This window comes from Zosterops lateralis (genome assembly GCF_965231275.1).
Source record: "Zosterops lateralis genome assembly, chromosome: 25".
Classification (NCBI taxonomy): domain Eukaryota; kingdom Metazoa; phylum Chordata; class Aves; order Passeriformes; family Zosteropidae; genus Zosterops; species Zosterops lateralis.
In genome coordinates, this window is record NC_139785.1 from 399866 (window position 1) to 421946 (window position 22081).

The 22081-nt window shown below is 54.4% G+C and overlaps 2 protein-coding genes across 3 annotated transcripts in view; one reads left to right on the plus strand and one right to left on the minus strand.

The window, feature by feature from the left end:
• Positions 1-3107: 3107 nt before the first annotated feature.
• On the plus strand, positions 3108-8514 carry LOC310919019 (5-hydroxytryptamine receptor 3A-like; the record flags this gene model as incomplete). The annotated part of the gene is given in 10 exon segments (XM_083878125.1): positions 3108-3175; positions 3177-3316; positions 5284-5447; positions 5586-5630; positions 5954-6063; positions 6644-6813; positions 7062-7222; positions 7460-7670; positions 7818-8051; positions 8216-8514. Coding segments are annotated over 10 exon segments (1602 nt in total).
• Positions 8515-11684: 3170 nt separating this feature from the next.
• Positions 11685-22081, minus strand: part of ZBTB16 (zinc finger and BTB domain containing 16) — a 54656-nt gene continuing 44259 nt past the window's right edge. For both annotated transcript variants that reach the window (XM_083877971.1, XM_083877972.1), the window contains exons 5-7: positions 17037-17207; positions 14738-14905; positions 11685-14462 (exon numbers count right to left, since the gene is read on the minus strand). In XM_083877971.1, coding sequence (XP_083734097.1) covers positions 14233-14462; positions 14738-14905; positions 17037-17207 — 569 coding nt within the window. In that variant the 3' untranslated portion in view covers positions 11685-14232. The remainder of the gene's footprint in view (positions 14463-14737; positions 14906-17036; positions 17208-22081) is intronic.

Below are 22081 nucleotides of genomic sequence, written 5' to 3' on the forward strand. Positions count from 1 at the left end.
TTCAACAGAAACAAGAAGCAGAAGAATTTCTGAAAGACTTTTTCAGACATGAGGGTTTTACATCAAGGCAGTCATCATGTGCACAATCCCTACTGCAAACCTGCATTGGGGATCGGAGCTCCTCCAAGGTGGCAGCACATGGCCACAACAGCACTGTAGCCCACTGTCCTTCTCCTGCCCAGTGAGCCTCTGGCACAGGTGTCCTTCAAAAATAGACGGAAAAAGGAAAAGACAGTCACACAAGACAAAACAGCCCGGTCTGCTCTCAGCAAGGCAATTCTTGCCTGACCTTGGATGGTGCTCAGCCTGTGACGCAGAGTTACCATCCCACTCAGTATCAGCCAGATTTCCTTCATTAACACCAATGGGCTCCAAATACCTTAATGTAATTATTACCTGGCTTTAGTGGTAATGAAACAGTGGCAGAATATTGCAAACACCTGAAGGGTGTCTAATGAAAGAGAGGACTTGAAAGGAAAGCATTCCCAGCCCTTCTCTGGGGTATTTAAAAGCATTAGTCACCTTCACCTTGGGGTGATGATGGGCTTGGTACCTGGTATGAGCAATTTTTGGCTTCTCCAAGGGCCATGCAGTTTGCACCCATGGGACCCAGCATCCCTAAATTATATTAGCCCAGGGTACCACACTGAGCAGCTGTTCACAGCATTTAGTCTGTGCTTTAGTCTTGGAGCTGCACAAGGTGAGTGCCAGAGGAAAGATCCTGTGTGTCCCCCATGCCCTTTGCAGACTCAGGGATGCAAGCCAGCCCAAGCATCCCAGAGGACCCCTGTCCCTGGGTGCAGGGTGCCACGGGAGCTGGTGCTGCTGTGAGCCTGGTTGTGCCCATGCCGGCAGCCCTGCCTGCCTGTAGTGTTTATTTTGTGTCTCGCAGTGTTAAATCATAGCAGACATGCAATTTGGGGAGTGTGAGGCTCTGTAATGGGCGGCCTCGGGCGTGTGATGGGGCCGGGGCCATCAGGCAGCTGTGCTGCCAGGGCTGCTTGCTGATGCTTTATTTTTTTTTACGCTCCAAATGCCCTCTGAAAGGCGAGCACTGGCAGCCTGAAGGAGAGCTGCTTCCCTCTCCTGCCCTCTCTGCACCGGCAAGCACCACAATTGAGGCCTCCCTCCCTGTTCCCAATGTGGTCCCCAGCCTGGCTACAACACCCCATCCTATGCAGAGCCCAGCCGTGCTCCCGCCATCGCTCAACAGCCCTCAGCACATTCCATGGCATTGAGTGGGAGCTGCCGAAGGAATATAGTACATAATGCTGTGCACCCAGGACTAGGGATGAGGGCAGATTGGAGTGAGGAGGGAATGCAGAGCATCACATGTTGGGGGATCTTGTGCCTGTGCCTTTGTGCTCTCGTCAGCCTCTGGGATTGCTGCACCTCTGGGCTAAATACTTTTTTGCTCAGCTAGGGAACCTGCTCGCAGCATGGCTGCCCTAGGAGAGAGGCCTGAGTGCCCATCCATCCCGGTGAAGAGATGCTGCCATGCCTGGCTGCAACAGAGGCTGGACAGGATGCAGGGCTGAGCTGCAGGATGTGGGAAGCCCCAGGCGCTGAGCACTTTGATTCCCAGAAAAGCAATTATCGTGCAGCAGATTACAGGGCTAATAAAATCCCATTATGCTATTTCGGAAAGTAAATCTGATCTGGGCGCTGCCGATTGATATCAGCCGTCCCACAAAATGTCCCGCAAGAGCCCCCTGCATGCGCGCGTAACACGAGGCTACAGTAGATCACGCTAATTAGATATCCAATAACAGGAGGGCTGATAGGAACTACATTAAAATCTCTTTAAGATGAAGATGTAAAACCCAAGGGAGAAAATTCAGAGTTAATGATGCTGCAGCAGAGGCTCCACTGGAGCAGTCCACGCCCCTTTGGCCTCATCCTGCCGGCTGCAGACGCGGGAGGCCGGAGGAGAGGGGGCAGAGCAGGCCACAGTCCCCAGCACCATGGTGGCGCTGCCCGTGATTTTCATTACCCAGATTCAATAAGGGGAGAGCGCTATGAGCTGCTGGCGCTCCCTGGGAGGTGACTTGCCAGCCACTAACGGAGCCGAGAAATCAAATTAGCCCCAGCTCTGCTCTCACTCTCTCCCTGACACCGCTGTTGGCAGCCAAGGGGGAGTTCATCAGGGCCCCGCACTAATTCTTACCTCGTTTAAGTGACTCCATGCCGGCATCTGATGCAATTTACTCTGCGCCGCTGCCGCAGGCTTTGGTCCCTGCCCGCCACTTCCCCAGGATTTCCAGCAGCTGGCAGCTTTGTGGGGGCACAGGCACCTGCAACACACACAAGCACAGTGTAGACATACAGGAATACAGAAGTTTACAGAGGCTTAGGGTCGAGGGGATGCTCTCCTGCCAGGCAGAGAGACACTGCCCAGCCCAAGGCTATAATGCTGTGACATGGAGGGATGAATATGCAGCCTGAGCAGGGCACCCACGCAGGGGTGGACACGGAGGGCCTTTTGACTCTCCATAATACTTGACCAGGGTTCGCTTCTGGTCTTGTTTGCCCCAAGGCGTTAAATATTTTGGGAAACTGAAACCGGTAGGAAGCCCTTTGTTTGCTGAAATTTACAGCAAATGCAAATTCTGCGCTGGAAACGGACCCAGGTGTAAGTGCAGGTCGGAGGGGTTGAGAGAAAGCTGCTGCCCCAGGCAGAGGTGTCAAGGGCTGGCTGCACATGCTGCCCCCAACTGCGACTGTCAGAACCACTGTCAGTGGGACAGACCCACCTGCTGCAGGGTGTGGAGGGGAGCCCGGTACATCCAGAGCTCCCCTCTCCCCTGCTGAATGGAAACCCGCCCTATGTCAGTTGCACATCCCTGGACAGGCTCCCCTCCCTGCCTGTCAGAGGGTTTTCCCTGTCTTTTTAACTGCTGAGGATCTTCTGGTGCAGCCCTGGCACCCGTAGCACCCTCTCCCGCCTTCCTGCTCCCCACTGCCCATGGGCATGATGCTCGGACCCCAAAACCTGCTTCGCCACGAGCAGGCACCTGTGCAGAGGACGGGGAAGCTCTTTTGAGGCTGGGCGGGGGTGGGGAGATAGCTGGGTGGGCCCCACTCGCATCCTCCCAGCCTGAAACTTGATGCAGCAGGAGAGGCTGATCGCGAGATTAATTGGGCGTTCTCAAAAACCCGACGGCGAGGGAAAAGCCATACGAGTGCCGCCTGCCTCCCTGCTCTGCTCAGTCCTCCGCCGAGCCGGCGGCGGCTGGAGCCAGCGGATCCATGGTGCCCACGGCTCTCGGGGCGCTCCTGGCCCTGCTGCCGCTGGCCTCGACGCTACAGAGCCCAGGTAAGGTGAGGGACCTGTGGGCAGGGCTGGGGAGCTGAGGCAGAGCGGGGTGCTCCTGGCACGGAGCAGCACCTTCCCAGAACCTGAGCTTTGCTGAGAGGCAGGCAAAGGCTGCTCTTGAGAGAAACCTTCATGCTATTGGGAAGTGACATACCTGGGAGAAGCTGGGGCTTGGGAGAGCTCCAGTGCAGAGCCTGAAGGTGCATCCTGCCTGGGTAACACTGGCAGTAAGGCAACGTAGCCTTAAAACCACCTCTACTCTGTGGGTTCATCGCTGTGGGGTCTTGAGGTACTCTGGGGCTGTGCCAAGAGCCAGTCCTGAGGACAGAGAGACGTGGGAGTCTCATGCCTGCACTCCACTGCCTGAGAGATGCTGCCTGAGCCCTCTGCCTGATGAAGAGCTTTCTCCAATGTAATGTTTAGTCCCTCATAACCTAGAGCTGGGTTTTGGGCATAATGCTGTGCCTATAGTTTGTAATTGCAGCTCTGCACAGTGCAAAATTGATGGCCAACATATTTCCTTATTATTCCATTATTATTTTCTCATCTACCATTACTGGGAAATAGCACAAAAATCCTTGAGCTGTTTTGCACCATCCCAGCTGAAAGTGTTCAGCAGGCTGACTGAGACTCAGATCTCTGGATAGGTCATGGAGCTTCTGTCACCCAGCTCCCAAACTTTTTCCCACCCTTAGCACATCAAAGGTGGTAAAAAAGGAGCTGGCAGAGTGGTACTCTCACCCTCAGCAATGCTGACCAGGAGGCAGGAAGGGCTGTGCAGACAGATCCCCAGGTGTTAGGGCTGTGCCAAGTTGCACCAGGTGAGTTGCTGGCACAACCCTGGCACAGATTTGGGCTGGGCAGACCAACATGGTGCCTGGAGCAGAGGCAAAGAGCATCTGAGGTGAACCCAGCCCAGTCCTCCCTCTGCAAAACCATTTCCCTGCTGCCAGAGCATCCTGATGCAGATATGGGTGGCACAGATGTGAGGAAAAGAAGGTGCAAGGAAGAATGCAAGCATGAGCCAGCTGCCACCAGCTGCAGTAGGAAAGGCCACTTGGCCCAAGCTGTGGTGATGGCAGTGCCTGTATTTCCTTCCCTTACCCTAAGTGCTGCCTCTCCCCCCATCTCACTGCCTCTGTTGGTTCATGCCTGCCTGGGTGAGCATCATGCACCTGGCTGGCTCCCCAGTATTACCACTTGTGAGCAATGTCAGATGGGCTGAGGCTGCTGCTTTTTCTTTTTTTTTTTAGCTTAAAATACAGATTAAAATTCTCTTCCAGCAGCTTTTCCCCAAGTTCCCATAGATCTATTCCAATTAGTCTCTTCCATCATGCTGGAATTGGACTCTGAGGCTGGGTGTGCTGCAGAGCACAGCCACAAGTGTAGCACTGCTGCCCTGGCCCAGCCATGGTGTTCCAGCTGCCTGGTAGTGAGGACATGGTGCTGAAAGCAGTTTGCCCTTGGTTGATGCTGCTGGCACCAGTGAAGAGACTGTTGTCACTGGAAGCAAACACCAGGATACCTAATAAATGAATTTAGCATCCTGCTTCATCTCTAACCTTCACCACTTCCACCTGCTGAGTAAAGAAATGCCCCTGGAGGGAGCAAATGGTATGAAACTTACCCAGGGGCCGTCTGCGGTTCCCTGCTGCCACTATGCTGGCACTTTTCCAGAGAGATGAAGGCTGGCAGCTGTGCCCTCTGAGGCTGGGGAAGGTCACAGTGCTGACGACCTGCACAGCACAGGGTATCAGTAACATATTAGATGATGGTTTTGGTGTCCAGGCTTGTTTCCTCTCCGGATGTTCCAATTTAAGTTGGATGGGAAACCCCAAATGGTAAGTGAGGGCAGGCAGCCAGCAGCATCCCGCAGTGTATGGCACACCCCAGGGTGATGGCAGTTGCTGCCACAGTGCGAGCAGCCTCCCTCACTCCCTCCCTCCCTTTCTCCCTCTGTTTAGCAGATGCCCAACACGGGGGCTGGATGCCGGAGCCCCCTGAACCTGCCCTGCGCCGCCTGTCCCACTCCCTCCTGGCACATTACCAGAAGGGCACCCGGCCTGTGCGGGACTGGCGAACAACCACTAACGTGGCCATCGACCTGATGGTCTATGCCATCCTCAGTGTTGTGAGTCCTCTACTCCCATTCCACATGTGTCCGCAGGGAGGGGAATGGGACCTGGCATGCAACATTCCCCCAGCATGCTCTGCCCATGTTCTGGAGTGTCTGTGCCCCTGTTCTGACACTGTTCTCATCTTCCCACAGGATGAGAAGAACCAGGTGCTGACCACTTACATCTGGTACAGGCAGGTGAGTAGCCATGAAACCTTGCCCGTTCCTTGCTGCCCCCCTCAAGATCAAGCACTCCCAAACCCCTATGTCTTCTTGTGAGAGAAGTGTGCAATCCTCCAGGAGAGTGAGGGGAGCTCCCCCCATCCTGGGGGCTGGCAAGACTTCTGTAGCACATGAACCTCAAGGCTCAGCTTTCATGCTTCCTGTTTTGTTCTGTTGGGTGTTGTGCAAGCTGAAGGATATTCCCATGGGTGGGAATCTTGCTTGGTGCTAGCCTGGGATCTGTGTGCTGGCAGAGTGGAAGGACCTCACCCACCAAGTCCCCTCTCCATTGTCTCCAGCACTGGACAGATGAATTTCTCAAGTGGGACCCAACTCACTTTGACAACCTGACGCAGATCTCCCTCCCTGTAGAGAGCATCTGGGTACCTGACATCCTCATCAATGAGTTGTGAGTGCAGCCAAAGTCTCAAGGGAGATACACCGGGACTGGAACTCCCTCACTCTCCATGGGCGTGTACCCATCCCATGCTTTGTATTCCTGGCACAGAGCTGGCAGCCTCCCCACATTGGGGAGCTGCAGATGGGGATTGGCTCGGCAGTTGGGCCATTTCCAATGCTGGCTAACCACAACCATCAATAATTACCCTCACTGTGCTGGGGGTGAGATCCAGATATCAGGAGAAAGGCTTTGTGAAGACAGTAGAATGCAAGGGCAGCTGCGGAGCTGCTGGCCCTTCCCATGAAGCTATCTGGTGTCATTCCCACTCTGTGGGGATTTAAGGTGTTCCCAGTGCCCCCTGAGAGCTCTGAGACAATGTCACAGACACTTCTTGGGCTGGGAGAAGGCAGCAGTCTGGGTAGTGCAGAGGTGATGGTAGGCAGAAATGCCTGCAAGGGTATTATCAAAAAAGCAGAACAGGGGGCAAATCCCTGGCTCTTGGGCAGCTCCCCCCTGAAATGCCACTTGGCAGAAGGAACCTCTGCCCAGAGGGCTCTCCAGCCCACATATCTGTCCCTCATGCCCTCAGTGTGGATGTTGGAAAGTCCCCACACGTCCCCTACGTTTACGTCAGCCATCATGGGGAGGTGCAGAACCTCAAACCCATCCAGGTGATGACCGCCTGCAGCCTGGACATCTACAACTTCCCCTTCGACGTCCAGAACTGCTCTCTCACCTTCACCAGCTGGCTGCACCACAGTGAGTGCCGGGACGCCCACGACTAGGGGACTCGGGGGAGCGGGCAGGACCTCTGCTGGACTGAAGGTCCGTGCAGAAAGCAATTCGTCCCTCTAGATGGCCCCAGCGGATCGGGGAAGCGTGCAGGGAGGGCAGGCACGCAGCCCGGTGCGGAGGTGCCGGCAGTTGCCGGCGCTTTGCGGGGTGGGGGGGGGGGGGGGGCGGGGCAGGGGGGTATCCCTAATTGTCACCTTTCTTCCTCCCCCCAGTTCGTGATATCAACCTCTCGCTGTGGCGTCAGCCGGAGCTCGTCAAGTTCGACCGAAGCGTCTTCATGAACCAGGGCGAGTGGGAGCTGCTCTACGTCCTCAGCCACTTCCAGGAGTTCAGTGTCAAGAGCAGTGACAGCTACGCTGAGATGAAGTTCTATGTAAGAGCCTTTGGCCACTGTATTTCTCGGGGATGCGGCACGAGGGAAGGACTTGCCCCATCCCTGTTGCTGCTCTGTGCTGCAGCTCCTGCCTGCAGGTGGGAGGTTCCTGCCAGTGAGCCCTTCCTCTGGCTCATCTTAGTGCCTCCCCCTGCCCCTACCTGTCTTGGCAAAAAGCCACACCAGCTGAAGGCCTTGTTTCAACCCTTCACAGCCTTTTCTGCCCTTGTCCTGCAGGTGGTCATCCGGAGACGCCCCCTCTTCTACACCGTCAGCCTGCTGCTCCCCAGCATCTTCCTGATGGTTATGGACATTGTGGGCTTCTACTTACCTCCCCACAGTGGTGAGAGGGTCTCTTTCAAGATCACTCTCCTGCTGGGCTACTCGGTTTTCCTCATTATTGTATCCGACACATTGCCAGCTACTGCCGTCGGCACCCCGTTGATAGGTACGGTGGTTCTACCCACCTATCCAGCTGCCGTGGCAGTCATGGGCATACCACAGGACCCTGAAAGTTGAGAAGGGAGGATTTGCTTGGGTCTGTGCTCTGTGCACGAGCCTTTGCAAGTCACTCACCTCACTGATGCCTCTGCAGGCATCTACTTTGTGGTGTGCATGGCACTGCTTGTCATCAGCCTGACAGAGACCATCCTGATTGTGCGCCTGGTGCACAAGCAAGACCTGCAACCCCACGTCCCTGAGTGGATGAAACATCTGCTGCTCGAAAGAGCCACCATCCTGCTCTGTATCCGGGACAGGAAGAAATTGAGCCAAAGCAGGATGCAAAGTTTGGACACCTCTGGGCAGGTGGAGAACAATGACAGCACAGGTAAGGGGTGCACAGAGAGGACCTACGGGAACTGAAGGAGTCTAGGTGCTCTGCAGCCATCTACACCATTCTCTGTATGGTGAATTAGGTGCCTAGTTCACCCTCACAAATCTCAGTTCCCCTTTTAAATAGGTTTTTCACATTTGCTTCTCTTCATCCCTCAGCCAAGCTGACCTCCTATGTCTGTAAGGACCCTCAGGAGTGCGGGGCAGTGGGGGGCACAAGGTCTGCATTGGCCTTTGCTGGCCGGACGGAGGGCTCAGCAGCACTGCAGGAGGTCCTGCGCGAGATCATGGCTATTCGCCAGCTCCTGGAAAAACGGGAGGAATTCCGCGACGTCGCCCGTGAATGGCTGCAAGTGGGCTACGTGTTGGATGTCCTGTTGTTCCGGGTGTACTTGGCAGCCGTCCTGGCTTACAGCATCACACTGGGCACTCTCTGGTCGGTGTGGAGGGATGCCTGAGCAGGTCTCATTGTTCAGGGCGGGAGACGGGGTAACCCACTCTGGCGGTTTCTCCCTGGCTCTGGGATTTGCCAGTGTCCGTCGACCGAGGCGGGCGCATCCCCCACGTCCCTCAGCTCCGCAGCGGGAAGGCGGAGCTGAGCAGGAGCCCCCCAGGACCCCATGACCTTGCCCAAACCTCTCTCCATGCTTCCCCTGCCAACCCTCGGAGCGCCCCCGGCCCGCCCCGGCCACGGACGCAGCTTCAGCACCGCGGACAGCGGCCCCGGCGCCCGGCCCAGCCGCCTCCCGACCAGGGGTCCCCCTGCATCGGGTGGGGTCCCCCCAGCACAGGGGGATCCCCACCGCTCCAGGGGTCCCGCTGTCCTCGGCTCCCCTACCCCACACCCCGGCTGCTGCCTTTATTCCCTACTCCGGGCCCCCGGGCACGCTTGCCCAGCAGATCCCCACCATGCTTGTGCTCAGCAGTTTTAGCAAAGCAGGAGAGACCCAGTTGTTGCCATTTGATTCAATAAACTGTATTTAGATAGTAGTAAACTGTAATAGTTGACATTTAATTGACATTAGTAGTAGTCATGCTAAGGCTTGGTAGGCCGCATATAACCTGTAGATGAACTGTTCTAGCAGATTTTGTAATGTAAGCAGTGTAGCTAAGAGATAATCACTTATCTAAGGAGTGTATCCATTTATCTAAGGAATGTACCTTTTGGCAGATACTTAAATGTCAGAGAGATTATTGTACCAGGTAATGAAAATGAAGTAAGAATTTGTGATGATAAAGAAATCATGTAAAGAAACATATAAAAAGCCTGTGATTTTTCTGTGAAATGGGGCTCTGTCTTTGGACGCTAGTCCACAGGCTCCCGGGCCCTCAATAAAGCACCGCATAAGCGACTTCGGTTGTTTGTGTCTTCTTCGGATCGGGCAACACAGTGTCCGACCGCAGCCAAACCGGGATGACAACGGGACTGACTCCGTGAGCACACGGTACTGGGAGAGATGAGCAGGGCAGGACTGCCATCACAGCTGGAGTAGGTTGCCAGCTCCTGCTGTCCATCTGCCCCTACCAGGACAGAGGCACAAGGTGAAGAGGAGAGGAAAGTGCTGCAGATGCTGTAAGGGCCCATCTCATGCTTCAGGAGCATCTCTGCATATGGGCCTGCAGGTGATGGGAGACAGGTGGGTCAACATCACCCGGCTCTCATACACCTGCTCTCAAACCCACCAGTCCCAGAGCAAGACTCCCACTCACCATCCCAGAGCCATCACCTGCAGGAAAACTTACCTCTGAGTGATGGGGCTGAGGACGGGTGGAGTGGGCTCCTGCCAGCGCCAGCCCGCACTAATGCGCTGATGGTCTGTAAGTGGCTGCCTATTGATGAGGTGTCCAGTTAAAGAGTTCGTGAGACACTAAATCAGCCCATTGATCCTGCTGAGATCAATGGTGCTACAGACCTGATCAGTGCAGCGGGCAATTAACACCCTCTGGAATGAGCTGCCTTCGTGTAACATCAAACGCTCCAACAGACAAATCCAATGGGGCCATTGACCCGAGTGTGCGATGCCACCCAGCCCACATGTTTGACGAGGGAATTGGGCAGCAAGACTCCTTAGCCAGCTTTGCCATTTCTCTCCTGCTCACCATGACCCCGATGTCCCCCAGGGCTGCACTGCAAGGTGTTCACTTGTGCTGCCATATCTCATGGAATATTTCGGTCCTTGTCCTCCCTGTGCTAGGAAGCCATCATGCACCCAACCTAAGCCCCTCAAGCAGCTCAGCAGTCCTTTTCCCTGGAAGGACAGGCTGCCCATGCTGGAGGAAAGATAGATTCTCTCTTTGCCCTTTTGCTGCTTTGGGAAGTGCTGCATGTGGGAAAAAGTTCCAGGCATCTCTCTGAAAGAAGCCTGCATTTTCCTCTTTAAAAAAAAAATAAATAAAAAAAAATCAATAAATCTGAATCTAATCTCCTAATAAAGGTTTAATGAGGACATAATGTTGATGGAACAGAACATTGTTGCAGCATAATCGCTCCCAGCTGCTGTGCGAGGATGCACACAAAGGCCCAGTCCTACCGTGATTTCCCCGTTATTATAACAACGCCTTTGTGCCAGGCTGAATGCTGGCGAGGGGCTTTGCCCCCCTTCTCCTGGGGCACTGCAGCCCACAGGTTGCCCACAGCAGGACCACCCCTGCTTGCCTGAACCTGGACCAAAGTTCCCCACCACTTGGCCAAAGCCTTCCTGGGAGGCTGTGCCGGGAGGACTGGGGGAGACAGGACCACCATCAGGACCTTTCAGTGGACACACAGCCCCTGAAATCTGCTGGGAAGTGCTGGGGCAGGGGATGTGCCTGGCCTTGACACTGGCACATGCCACCCATCCCTGGGAAAAACTAAACGATGCTCTGCAGTTGGTGACTCCAGCTGTGCTGTAACAAATGTCTAACAGCATCATGAGGCCAAGGCTGGTGGTGGCAGCATGCACCGGGCACAGCATGGCTGGGGTTGCTGGCAGCACCCACTTGGCCCAGCTGCAGCGTGCGGTGTTGTGTGGTTTGCCACAGCACAAAAGGAGAGCAGGCGCTGCCGTTAATGTAGTCAGTAAATAAATACAGGAGGGCTTAAGCTTAGTGTACAGCAATCAGTCGGGAACTACAGGATAATTAACGCAGTGGGGGGCCGGACGGCTCTGCAGGCAGGTTTAAATGAACGAGTTCACTTTCATTGAGGCATTGAGGCAAACTTGCTCTGCTCCCTGGTGAGCCACATGGGCAGGCAGCAGCACAGGCACGATGCTGTGGATGCTCCCTGCCCATGGGGACACTGACATTCCAGGGAGACCCCCCACCCACTGAGGAAGGACCTCCCCAGTTTCCCCCTCAGAGCAGCCACCCCCAAACTCAGCACTGTGGGTACCCCCATGGCTCACCCCAAGCTGGTGGAAGGCATCCTTCCTCCACCGCCTCCTCCTCCTCTTGCTCCTTCTCCTCTTGACAGGCACAGGAATGGGAGACAGCAGGCTGAGACAACGGAATTAACTTTATTGGTTGTTTTTTGTTTTCTAACTGCAGATTCAAGGTATACAACTGAACATTGCTATTTTCCTTATGAGACTTATAAATAAAAATACAAAAAATGTTCACTACAAAAAAATCTACTGTTAGTAGGATGTAAAAAATATTCTCTTTGCTATAGAAGGCACAAACTTCACTTAGTGACACATGGAGAGAAAAAAACCTGCAGCAGTATATTTTTTTTTTTTTTTTTTTTTTTTTTTTTTTTTTTTTTTTTGTCTTTTTTTCCTCTGTCAGAAACACTGAAGTCTTACAAAGAAATGCATCTGAATCTACACAGGACGAAGGCAGATGCGGAGAGCTGCAACTAGAAGACACCACAACTGGTTTTTTTTTTTTTTTTTTTTTTTTTTCTTTATTTTTCAGGAAACTTTTAGCTATCGGCAGCTGTGGCTAGAGGACAGAAAGAGGACTTGCAAGCAGAACCGCAGGGGAGCAAATGATGAGACAGGAAAAGTTGTACAAAAAATAGGGGCCAATAGATACTCTGAGAAAACCAAAGGGGAACTTGGGCACCTTCTGCGCCCGGGCTCAGAGAGGTGCTGAGGTAGACGGAACGAGGACAGCGACGGACCCGAACCACGAGCGGCAACACAGAGCAACGGGACGGGCAGGCGGGCGCTCACGACACTGACAACAAGCCAGGGGAGAGGGAGCCCGGGACCACGAGGCCCCGTGCGGCGCTTGGTCCTCACTGCTATGATACACATATATATACTTATATATATATATATATATGGAGGGGTGGCAGGGGCTGCGCCACAGCCAACAGTGCGGGGAGGTGCGCCCAGGATACAGCAGCATCACTCCAACGCTGACCCCAACACCGTTGCAGTGGGGGCTGTGTCTCTGAGGGAGAGGGATGGTGGGATGGAAGGGGAGGTTAAAGCAAAAAAAAAAAAAAGCCACATGAGCTCGGCCATGTGCTCCATGGCACCTGTGTCTGGCAGTGCCAGGATACCACAGGGACCTGCCGTGCACATGCCAGAAATTGCAGCAACTTTCTGTGTGAAAGAACTGTTTTCTTTTTTTAATAACTTCTTCTGTTTTTTTCTTAGGCACAACAATTAAACGAGCCGTTCTCCACAGTCACATCCCGGATTGTACAGCAGCGGTGTCCACCCTGCACAGAGCAGCAACGCTCCCATGTGCAGGGGCCACGCATGTGCAAAGCCGGACTAGGGCACAAGGGAGGATGCTGCTCCCACAGCCGTATCCCTGCTTGGCACCAGGAGAGGTGGGAAGGGCACCCCAAACCCAGAGGGGCCCTCAGTGTCCCCCCAAATACTGTCCCACCCCTCTAGCTCCTTTCCCCCGCTTTTCACCCAAACGCAGCAAAACGACAAAAAAAGAGCTGCGGGATGGAATCACCAAGCCCGCAGCTGCGCAGGAGAAACACAACAAAAACGAACACAAGAGGTAGCTTCAGAACCAACATCCCCAGCCCCACAGGGCCAGGCAAAAAATACCAGTTTTGGTAAGGATAATGCACAACAGGAGGTTGGCAGGGACACCACTGCCCCACCACCTCTCCATGACCAATGCTGGGCATGTGGCTGGTGGACCCCAGCCATGCCACCCCCTGTTCCTCCCAAATCAATAAAAGCTCATGAGGTCACAAAAAAACGAGGTAATTTCAAGTAAAATGTGCTAAACACGGAAATATTCCAAACGAAAGTTCAAAAAACCCAAAGAAAAAGCAAAAAAGTGGCGAGCAAAGTCGCCTGCCACTGGGCACCCCTTACATGTGGGCTCTTGCAGCTGAGGGCTGGGCAAAAAACCCCCCACTTGGCACCTTCCAGGTGCCCCAAATCATCAGAAGAAAAGAGGATCCCTGCGTTCAGAGTGATGCCACACCCTAACAGCTCCAACACTGGTACTGACTGCACATCACCAAACCAACTGCATCTCCCCATGGGGGGCTTCACCCTTGCCCCAGGAAGGCAGGGAAGGAGGGAGAAATGCATAGAGAGATCTTTGGTCATGGGGAGAGCAGCAGCTTCCTGTGCCCCCTGAGCCCACCTGGACACCAGGCAACACCTCAAGGCAGTCTGGCTCACAGTCAGCTCCCTGCCCCCAACACCCTCCTCTGGCCAGGATTCCCCCAGGACACTCTTGCCAAAGCACTTGTGGCTCACAGGGCACTGTGCTCTCCTGCCTGTGACGCTGCAGCCTGGGAGCATGAGAACCTGCCAGAATGCCCCACACGGGAGCTCAGGTCCTCTGCAGGGCATCCATAGCAGGGTCTATGCAATGACAGAGGACACCAGGAATTAAAGCCTTCCCTGAGCACTAGCTGTACACACACTTTCAGGGAAGCACCTCTTTCCTACATGGTCTTCCCAGCAGCACCAGTGGCCAATGCCAAGGGTGATGGAGGGCCTGGCTGGGGGTTGCAAAGGGTGAAATCTGCCCTGCAGCAAGGGTGAAAGGGCAGCAGGCGCATGAGCAGCTGGGACAGCAGTGTGGATGGGGCTGGGGAAGGGGCCGGTATGTCCCTTGCTCCGGCATGAGCTGCAAGATCCTTCTGGCAAGAAGAAACGAATGAGAACTGAAAACAGACAAGGCCATGGATGCTGCAGGTTCAGTAGGATTTTTTGCCCAGGCATCTGCCACTTGGCCCTGCTGCCCCTCTGCCTCCTCCCTTAGACGTAGCAGAGGTAGAGATAGGTCTTCTCTATCCGCCAGTCAGTGGGGATCTCCTCTGGTTTGTGGCCCTTCATGTGCTTCTGCATGGCGGAGAGGCTGGGGCAGTACTCCAGGCAGATGGTGCACTGGTAGGGGGAAGCGCCATTGTGGGTCCGAAGATGTTTGATCATGGCCGAGTAGTCCCGGGAGCGCTGGTGGCACAGCTTGCACTCAAAGGGCTTCTCGCCTGTGGGATGTGGGATACAGGGGAGTCAGTGGAGGCTCAGGGCCTCAGGTGCCAATCAACTGCCCAGCATCAACACTGCAGCAGCGGGCACAGCTGATAACCAAGTAATGCACAGCAGAACCGATGTGACTATCGATCCCCTATTTACAATAGTTACGTACTGGCACACCTGGGGGTTCACTATCCCTGGCTGCCGCCCTGGTCCACATGCCAGCCTTTCTGCTGAGGGACTGGTCTTTCATTGCCAGCCTCACCACAGACACCCCAGCATGTACCTGTGTGGACTCGGTAGTGGGTCTCCAGCTGGTGCTTGAGGCTGAACTTCTTGCCACAGCCATTGCACTCATAGGGCTTCTCACCGGTGTGGATGCGCTTGTGGCCCTTCAGCGTGCTCTCGTCCCGGAAGCAGCTGCCGCAGAACTCACACTCATAGGGATGGTCTCCTGCAAGCACATGTGGGGGTCAGTGCTGCTGTCTCACACCAAAACCAGCTCCCCAGCCTTTTTACCCCAGGCAGCCATTGTGAGGATAGAGCATCCCCAGTATTTCCTGTGCAGTGCACTGGTCCCTTCATGCCTGTACAGAGGGGATGCTCAGGTCCGTGGCATGGTAGAGACTGGAGTGTGCTGCAACCCTCCCACCACCAATTTCCAGGTTTTTCACCCAGCAGCACCAGCACAGACCCAGCCCTGGGCATCTCCCACACTCCAGACCAGGCGGCTGATAAATGAACTCTGGTTTGGCATCAAAGGCAGAATGATTTGAAGGAAAGGTGAGGGCTCCAGCTACTTATTTATTACAGCCACGAAGGCAAAGACAATAAAGATAGATTGATCGTCCGAGACTTTGTTCATGAATATTTAAATATTACTGATTTGTCTTGTCACTGTAATTACAATTTCTCTGTGCTGCATATCCTACAAGCACAGTTTATGGTAAAGAATGGCGAACTGTATTTCACTTGTCCTGATGCAGATGTGCGGAGCTGCCAAGCGTGTAATGTTCCCCGCATTTCATACATTTTCTTCAGCTGTGAAGGCTTAAGTCATCCACAATGACCTACGTTTTTTCATTATCCCCGTGTCAAACTGCACTCGTGCCTGGGCATAAATTGTCCTTCTCGTTATATACTCACATGCCTGTGCTTTCGCTTCCTCTTCAAAATGATATTTTACTCTCTCCCCATTTGCCGCAGCCCAGTACTGCGGCCCCTCGCTCCCTCCCGCAGCTGCTGCCTGGGCACTTGGGGGCAGGAGGATGCTCGGGATGCAGTTCGGAGCCCCACTCCAAAGGCAATGCAGGCGATGCCTGGGAGCTGTTGTGGACGGTCCTCTCCCCGTGCCCAGTTCCAAATTCCCACTTTGGCTTTTGATCCTACAGTCAAAGACTGCAATTTTTCAGCCAGAGGCAGCCAGCATTTCCATCTGCCCACTTTTCAGGGAGCCTGAGCCCACGGAGCACCCTGGCCCTGGGACAAGAGGGAGCATCCTGCAGCTGTGCAGGATGGCACCACATGGCATGATTAAATGCTCCTAAAGCACCGATGATCCTAGTGGTTTTTCACAGCCGGGAGCTACTAAAGCGGCAGAGGTTGGGGTGGGACACGCGCAGCCCGACCCGCAGCCCAGGTCACCGGATTACTGGCTATAAATAGCTCCAGTGCTCAGCATTAACATGCTTATCATCGACACAGGATTCCTGTTTCCCACACTGGAACCCCTAGCCCATGTGTGGGTCTGGCAGCTGCCAGCCACAGGCTGGACAGAGCAACACTCTATGACACCACCTGCACAACCCCCAGCAGCCACCTTTACATCCTTTTTGGATATTGTGTGCATGCTCCCTTCCTGGCAAGAAAAAGAAAGGGCAACCCTGCTCAGCATACATTTTGTTCCCTGTCAGCAACAGCAGTGGTGTCAAGGAGGGTGCATGAGCCTCCCACCTGTGTGAGCAAAGGATAGGTGAAGAATGCTTCACCCAGGCAGCTGTGAAGATCTGTGGCACTGGCTGTGATCCTGCACGCTCCTGCTCATCCCTCAAGAATCAGCTCTTTCAGAGTGTTTTGTGACTGGCTCCAAATGACGGTGCTGATGGTGTGGCCAGGACCACGGAGCTGCCCAGGGATGATGTCGGAGGAGCTGAGGACACGGTGCAGGCTCTTTGAGGACACGGCGTAAGGCAGCCAAGCCGTGCTCCACGGCTCAGCAATCCTGCAGCCAAGCCCTGCCCCAGTGGGGCCACGGCAGCACCAGCTACACGTAGCGCAGGTCGCCCTAATCCCATTAGGGCCGAGCACCAGCTGATTATGTGCATCTACTGCCGTAAGCTGATGAGGCGGATATGATGGCACACCCCCTAAGAAGGTCACGTGCCACCTCAGACCAGATCAACCTACTACACACAGCTTTTTTTTTTTTTTTTTCTGTTTTGTTTTTCAAATCCAAGCCACTTCAGTCACCACCTCACTTTGAATACAAACCATACAAACCACCTTTCTTCCTCCTATTTCTTTTTCACGCATGGGGAAGGAACATGTCCTGGCTTTCCCGAGTCCCCATGGTGGAGCCGCCGTACCTGTGTGGGAGCGCAGGTGCCTCTTGAGTGCGGTGTGGCTGGGGAAAGTGCGGTTGCACTCGCTGCAGATGTAGCTGCGCACCCCGGCGTGCACCTCCATGTGCTGCTGCAGGGCGCTCTGCGTCTGAAACCGCTTGCCGCACAGCAGGCAGAAAACGGCCATGTCTGTACCTGTGGGAGAGGGAGAGACCCTGCTTAGGCACTGACTGGCATCTCAGCCTGCTGCCCCATCACCCCACTGTGTGCACATGGCAGCAGGGATGCTCTGGCAGCAGAAGGGACCCCAAGAGCTGCAGGGCTCTGGGTGTCATTGGGAGTCCCAGAGCAGCACCCTGGCCACCCTTACCCTGCTGACACTGGCCCTCTGAGGGGAACAGCTGAAGAGGAGAAGTTGCTCTTATTGCACTGGAGGCAGCTGGGAGCCATGGCGATGCTGAGGGATGCCCAAACGCAAGGCAGCTGTTAGGTGATCACTGCACCCCCACACACCTGTGAGAGCTGCTGAGCTCAGACCTGTTGGTGCCCAGGGGAAAGGGGACCCCAAGAGGCATCCCATGAAGCTGCCCTGGGGAGCAGCAGGCAGGATGCAAGAGGGCAACATGCCCACCCCTTGTTCTGTGTGCAACCCCAAGCTCCAAGGCAGATCCAAGCTCCATACCATCACTCTTGGGTACAAACCTGGCTGCAGCAACACAACAGGAAAAAACCCCAACTCAGGTGCTCATACCCTATGCAAAAACATCTCAGACCTCTATGCCGTTAAACAATTTATTTTCGCTTATGCATAGCTGATGGTTCAGAACTGTGAGTCACTGCAAATTGTATTACACAGGGAGATTAAGCAAATAAATGCTCGCTTTTTGGAGACATTAAAATGTGAGGACTATGGAAATAAAATTAGCTAGAAAATTGTATTAGCAATTCATTAGCAGCACAAGATGTTCAAGGTAACCAACAAATCCATGCAGCCTTCAGGAACAGTAGGGGCAGAGGGCTGCTTGACACACTGCCAAAACCAACCCGAGGGAGACTGCCAGGACCACAGCACCATGAGGCAGGGACATGATGGGCAGCAGCATTGTCAGAGTCATGGTTGTGCCTGGCATGCAGGCAGGTGACAGGGAAGGATGCTCCTGGGCAGACTCATACTTCCAGCTTGGGAACCATGGGCAACAGGCATCCCAGAGAGCACCTCGGTTCACACCCTCACCTGCTCCGGCATTGTGCCATCACCCACCCAGGTGTGGTGAGACGCCACTGTCAGCTCTGTCCTGCTGGGGATGCAGGAGCTGCCTGGGGGGATGCTCAATCTCAGCCTTGCACTGGGCTACCCAAAAATGCTCTGAAATCTGAAAAAAACCCCAGTGAAATGGGAATAAAGGCAGCAAGAGAGGTGGCCCTGCACGGAGCTGCCTTTCTCCCTCTGCAGGGATTTATCCCAGGGGGTTGCAGGCCCATGTGCCCCCCATGCAGCTGCGAACAAAATGCTTCCGAGACAAAACAAAACAAAACAAAACAAACAAACAAACAAAAAAACCCCAAACAAACAACAACAACAACAACAACAAAAAACCAAACCAAAAAAAAAAAAAAAAAAAAAAAAGCAAGCAGGCAGCCCCAAGCGGGCAGTGCGAAGCAAATCCCAAGAGGTATGTGGCCCCGCGGCCCTTGGCGGCCCCGGCGGTGACAGCAGGACGGGTCAAAGGTCCCCGGGGCTGAGCCCCCAGCGCCGCGGCCAGCTGCGGAGCGGAGGCCCTGGCCGGCGGGACGCCGGCCCCGATAAATCTGCCGCCAGCAGCCCCCGCTGGGGCCGGGGACAATGGGCTCCCGTGGGGGCGGAGGGCAGGACAATGCCGCTGGGCCGGCGCGCGGGGCCGTAACAAATCCTCCCTGGCACCGTAGGGCCTTCATTTGTGAAACTAATTGGCCCCCGCTTGAAAAAAAAAAAAACAAAAAAAAAAAACAAACCCTGGGCTGACTCCTGCAGCCACAGTGATGGGGACGAGTTGCCTCGTGCACACATGGGGGGACGAGGCTGTTTGCTGGAGCTGGGCATCCCCCAGATGATACTTCCTGAGACCTGAAAAACGCCGTTCTTAATTCCTCCTTTCCTCACCCCGCCCCCCCGCCCCCGCCGCCCCCCCGCCCCTTTTCTTTTCCCCCTTTTCTTCTTCAAGTAATGTATCAGTAAATAAACACCCCAGACTGGTCGGTGAGTGTGTACCAGCATGGCATGTGAAGGCACATGGTTCCAGTTGTGCTCTGAGAGCAGAGCATCTGCGTGACACGAAGGCTGACACCAGCCGGGCGCAGAGGTGGAGGATGCGGGAGACGGCCCTGAATCCCAGCATTGAGCCCAGCAGCGGGACATGCAGCCCCGAGCTCAGGCAGTGCTTGTTCCCAGCCCTGAAGCTCCGCAGATGACATTCTCCAGCAGCCAAGGGGTACGGCAGGCAGCACGCCAGGGTCTGCTGGTAACATCCCACTGCCGGCCTTCAAGTTGCCTGATGTTTTTTCAGGGTACATGTCAACTATGTCACGCCTTTGGAGAAAGGATGGGAAGTGGGGAAAAATGTCAAAACTCTTGAGAGGGTGCCACACTGGGTGACACAGGACTCAGCCCTCTTCCTGTTATGAGTGCATCCCTGGGCTCCAGCCACAGAAGCCCCGAGCCAGCCCTCAGCCTTTGGAAGAAAAATCACCCCGATAAAGAAATGCTGCCGCCCCAAATCAGTGAGAGACGGATTTATTCATTTCCCTGACATTTTAATGGTTTCTCCCCTTTTTGCGGGAAGATGATTACAAATTAAGCAGCATTTAAATGCTTTTTACTGTCAACAATTAAAAGGGGTGAAGGCGGGCGAGCAATTCATTCCCCGGGAAACGCACTGGCTCTCGGCGGGCGCCGACGGCCCTTTCCTCTACTGTACACCGCACAATGGCCCCAAGCATGCCATTAATTTTGCAGGACGTTCAAAAGCAAATTAAAATATAAAAAGCCCCCGGGCACAAAGATAGATACCAAGGGAGGGGGCAGCGTAGGTCAAGCTCGCAGAATTAAGTCTTAGCAACTGGGGAGGTTTAAGCACAGCCCTGCACGCTGCATTCAGCTGCCACCTTTGCCCACCATCCTCGGTTTCTGCGTCCCTGCCAGACCCAGTGCCGTGCCAGCAGCTGAAAACCACTAGTGGGGCAGCTGTTAGCACTGCCACAGGGTTGGAGGTGAAAGTTGGAGTGATTTGCGTGTTAGATGCTCTTTTGGTAAGCCTGTTGGCCAAATCTTGCACGGTCTTTTTAAAAATGAGGTGGTCCCAAAACCGATTTTTAGGGGAGGGATGCTCGATGAAGGGAGGGAAAACCCTGTGGCTGCAAGCCCGGAGATGCATATTCCTGTTCTCCAGCAGCTTGATCCCAAAGCAGCGCAATCGCCAGAGACGTGATGACGAGGGAGATGCGATGTGCGGCAGTGCGCCCCGTCCGAGTCACGGCGAGGGATGGATGCAGCAGCACCGCGGCGTCGAGCGCGGCACCGCCCCCCACCCGTTGCCTCTGCCAGAGCAGGAATTAAACTAAAAACCGGCGTGGCGACGGGTGAGGGAGGCAGGGTGGGGTGGGTCTCCCTCGGCACTGGGCTCTGGTGGAGTTTATGGATGCGGGAGGTGCACCACAGGAGAAAGGCGACACGTCCCCTTTAAAAGGAAATATAATTTACAGTGTGCAGCCAGGCGGGCCATAGTTTCAATCTCGTTTACTATAGAGAAAACTCTGCTAGCTGTTCTCTATCCCACAAATCCGATTTAATCAGACAAGCCAGCCAGCGTGGCTTGAAGTAAAAACGGATAATTAGTAAACAGAGAGCTACTTCAGTGCTTCATTGGCATTCGAGCCGGGCTAGTGTGTCGCATTTAAAATGCAGTCTGATGAAGTTTACAAAATCAAACCATTTGTTACTCCTATTGAAGAGGCTTCAGGCCACTTGCAATTAAATTGGAATTAGTGCTTAGAATGAGATACAGCAAATTCATACTAAGAAGGGATCTGACTTTCAGACATTTGACTTCAAGTTTTTCCCCCATGCTAGAGCACGTGTGCGTGTGCTGGCCTGCTGGCCTCCAGAACCCCCGGTAGCACCACCAAGCCTAGACCTGCTGTGTGGCTGGGGAATGGGGTGACTCGGGGATGCTGTGGCAGCAGAGGAAGAGGGGACAAAGGGAGTGATGCCACTATGCTGGTGAAGCAATCCCCGCTGAGCCCCAGCGTGGTGGCAGCATGGGGCTGGCAGTCCCCAGGCACGTGGCACCAACATCGGGATGTGCAAACCAAACTGCCCCTCCCTGAGTCCTCTTCATAACACTGCCATCTTTCCCTGCCTGTCCTCAGACCCATGTTTATCAGACTTGAACAATGAGCAGATCCATCCACTGTTCAGATAATCAAGAAGGGCTGCGGAGAGGCACACTGGGAAGGCTCCAGCATTATCATGGGCATGAGTGTGCTCATGTCAAAGGATGCTGACAGAGCCTGTTGCTGCCTCATGCACACACTCTAAAACTCCCAAATCCTCGGCTCAAGTCCTGATAATTCAGGGTCTTCCACAAGGCTCCCTCCTTCACTCTTCATGTTTAACATCATCTCTTACGTGGTGCCTGTGCCAGAGGTGCCCTGGACACTGCTGCTGTCCTTGGAACAAAGGTGAATGGCTCCAAAACATCCTGTCCATGCAAAACAGGAGCCCAAAGGCTGTTGGCACTCCTGAGATGAGATTTCAGGAACATTTGATGGTTTTTGTCAGCATGTCAAAGGCTCTCTACCAGCCTCTACCTCCCAGCCAACACTGCTGGCTGCTGCTGCAGGGGAAGCTGCGGGCCCTAGTGAGCAGGAACAGCAGCACTGAGGAGGAAGGTGCCATTGGCAATGGTGGCCAGAGAGTGGCAGAGAATCTTCCCTTTCAGCCCTGCCTACAGGAAGGTTGGGAGAGGCAACAGTTGGCAAGGGGCACATTGCCTGGAGCATCCCTGTCACAGCCCCAGCACCCAAGCTCAGGC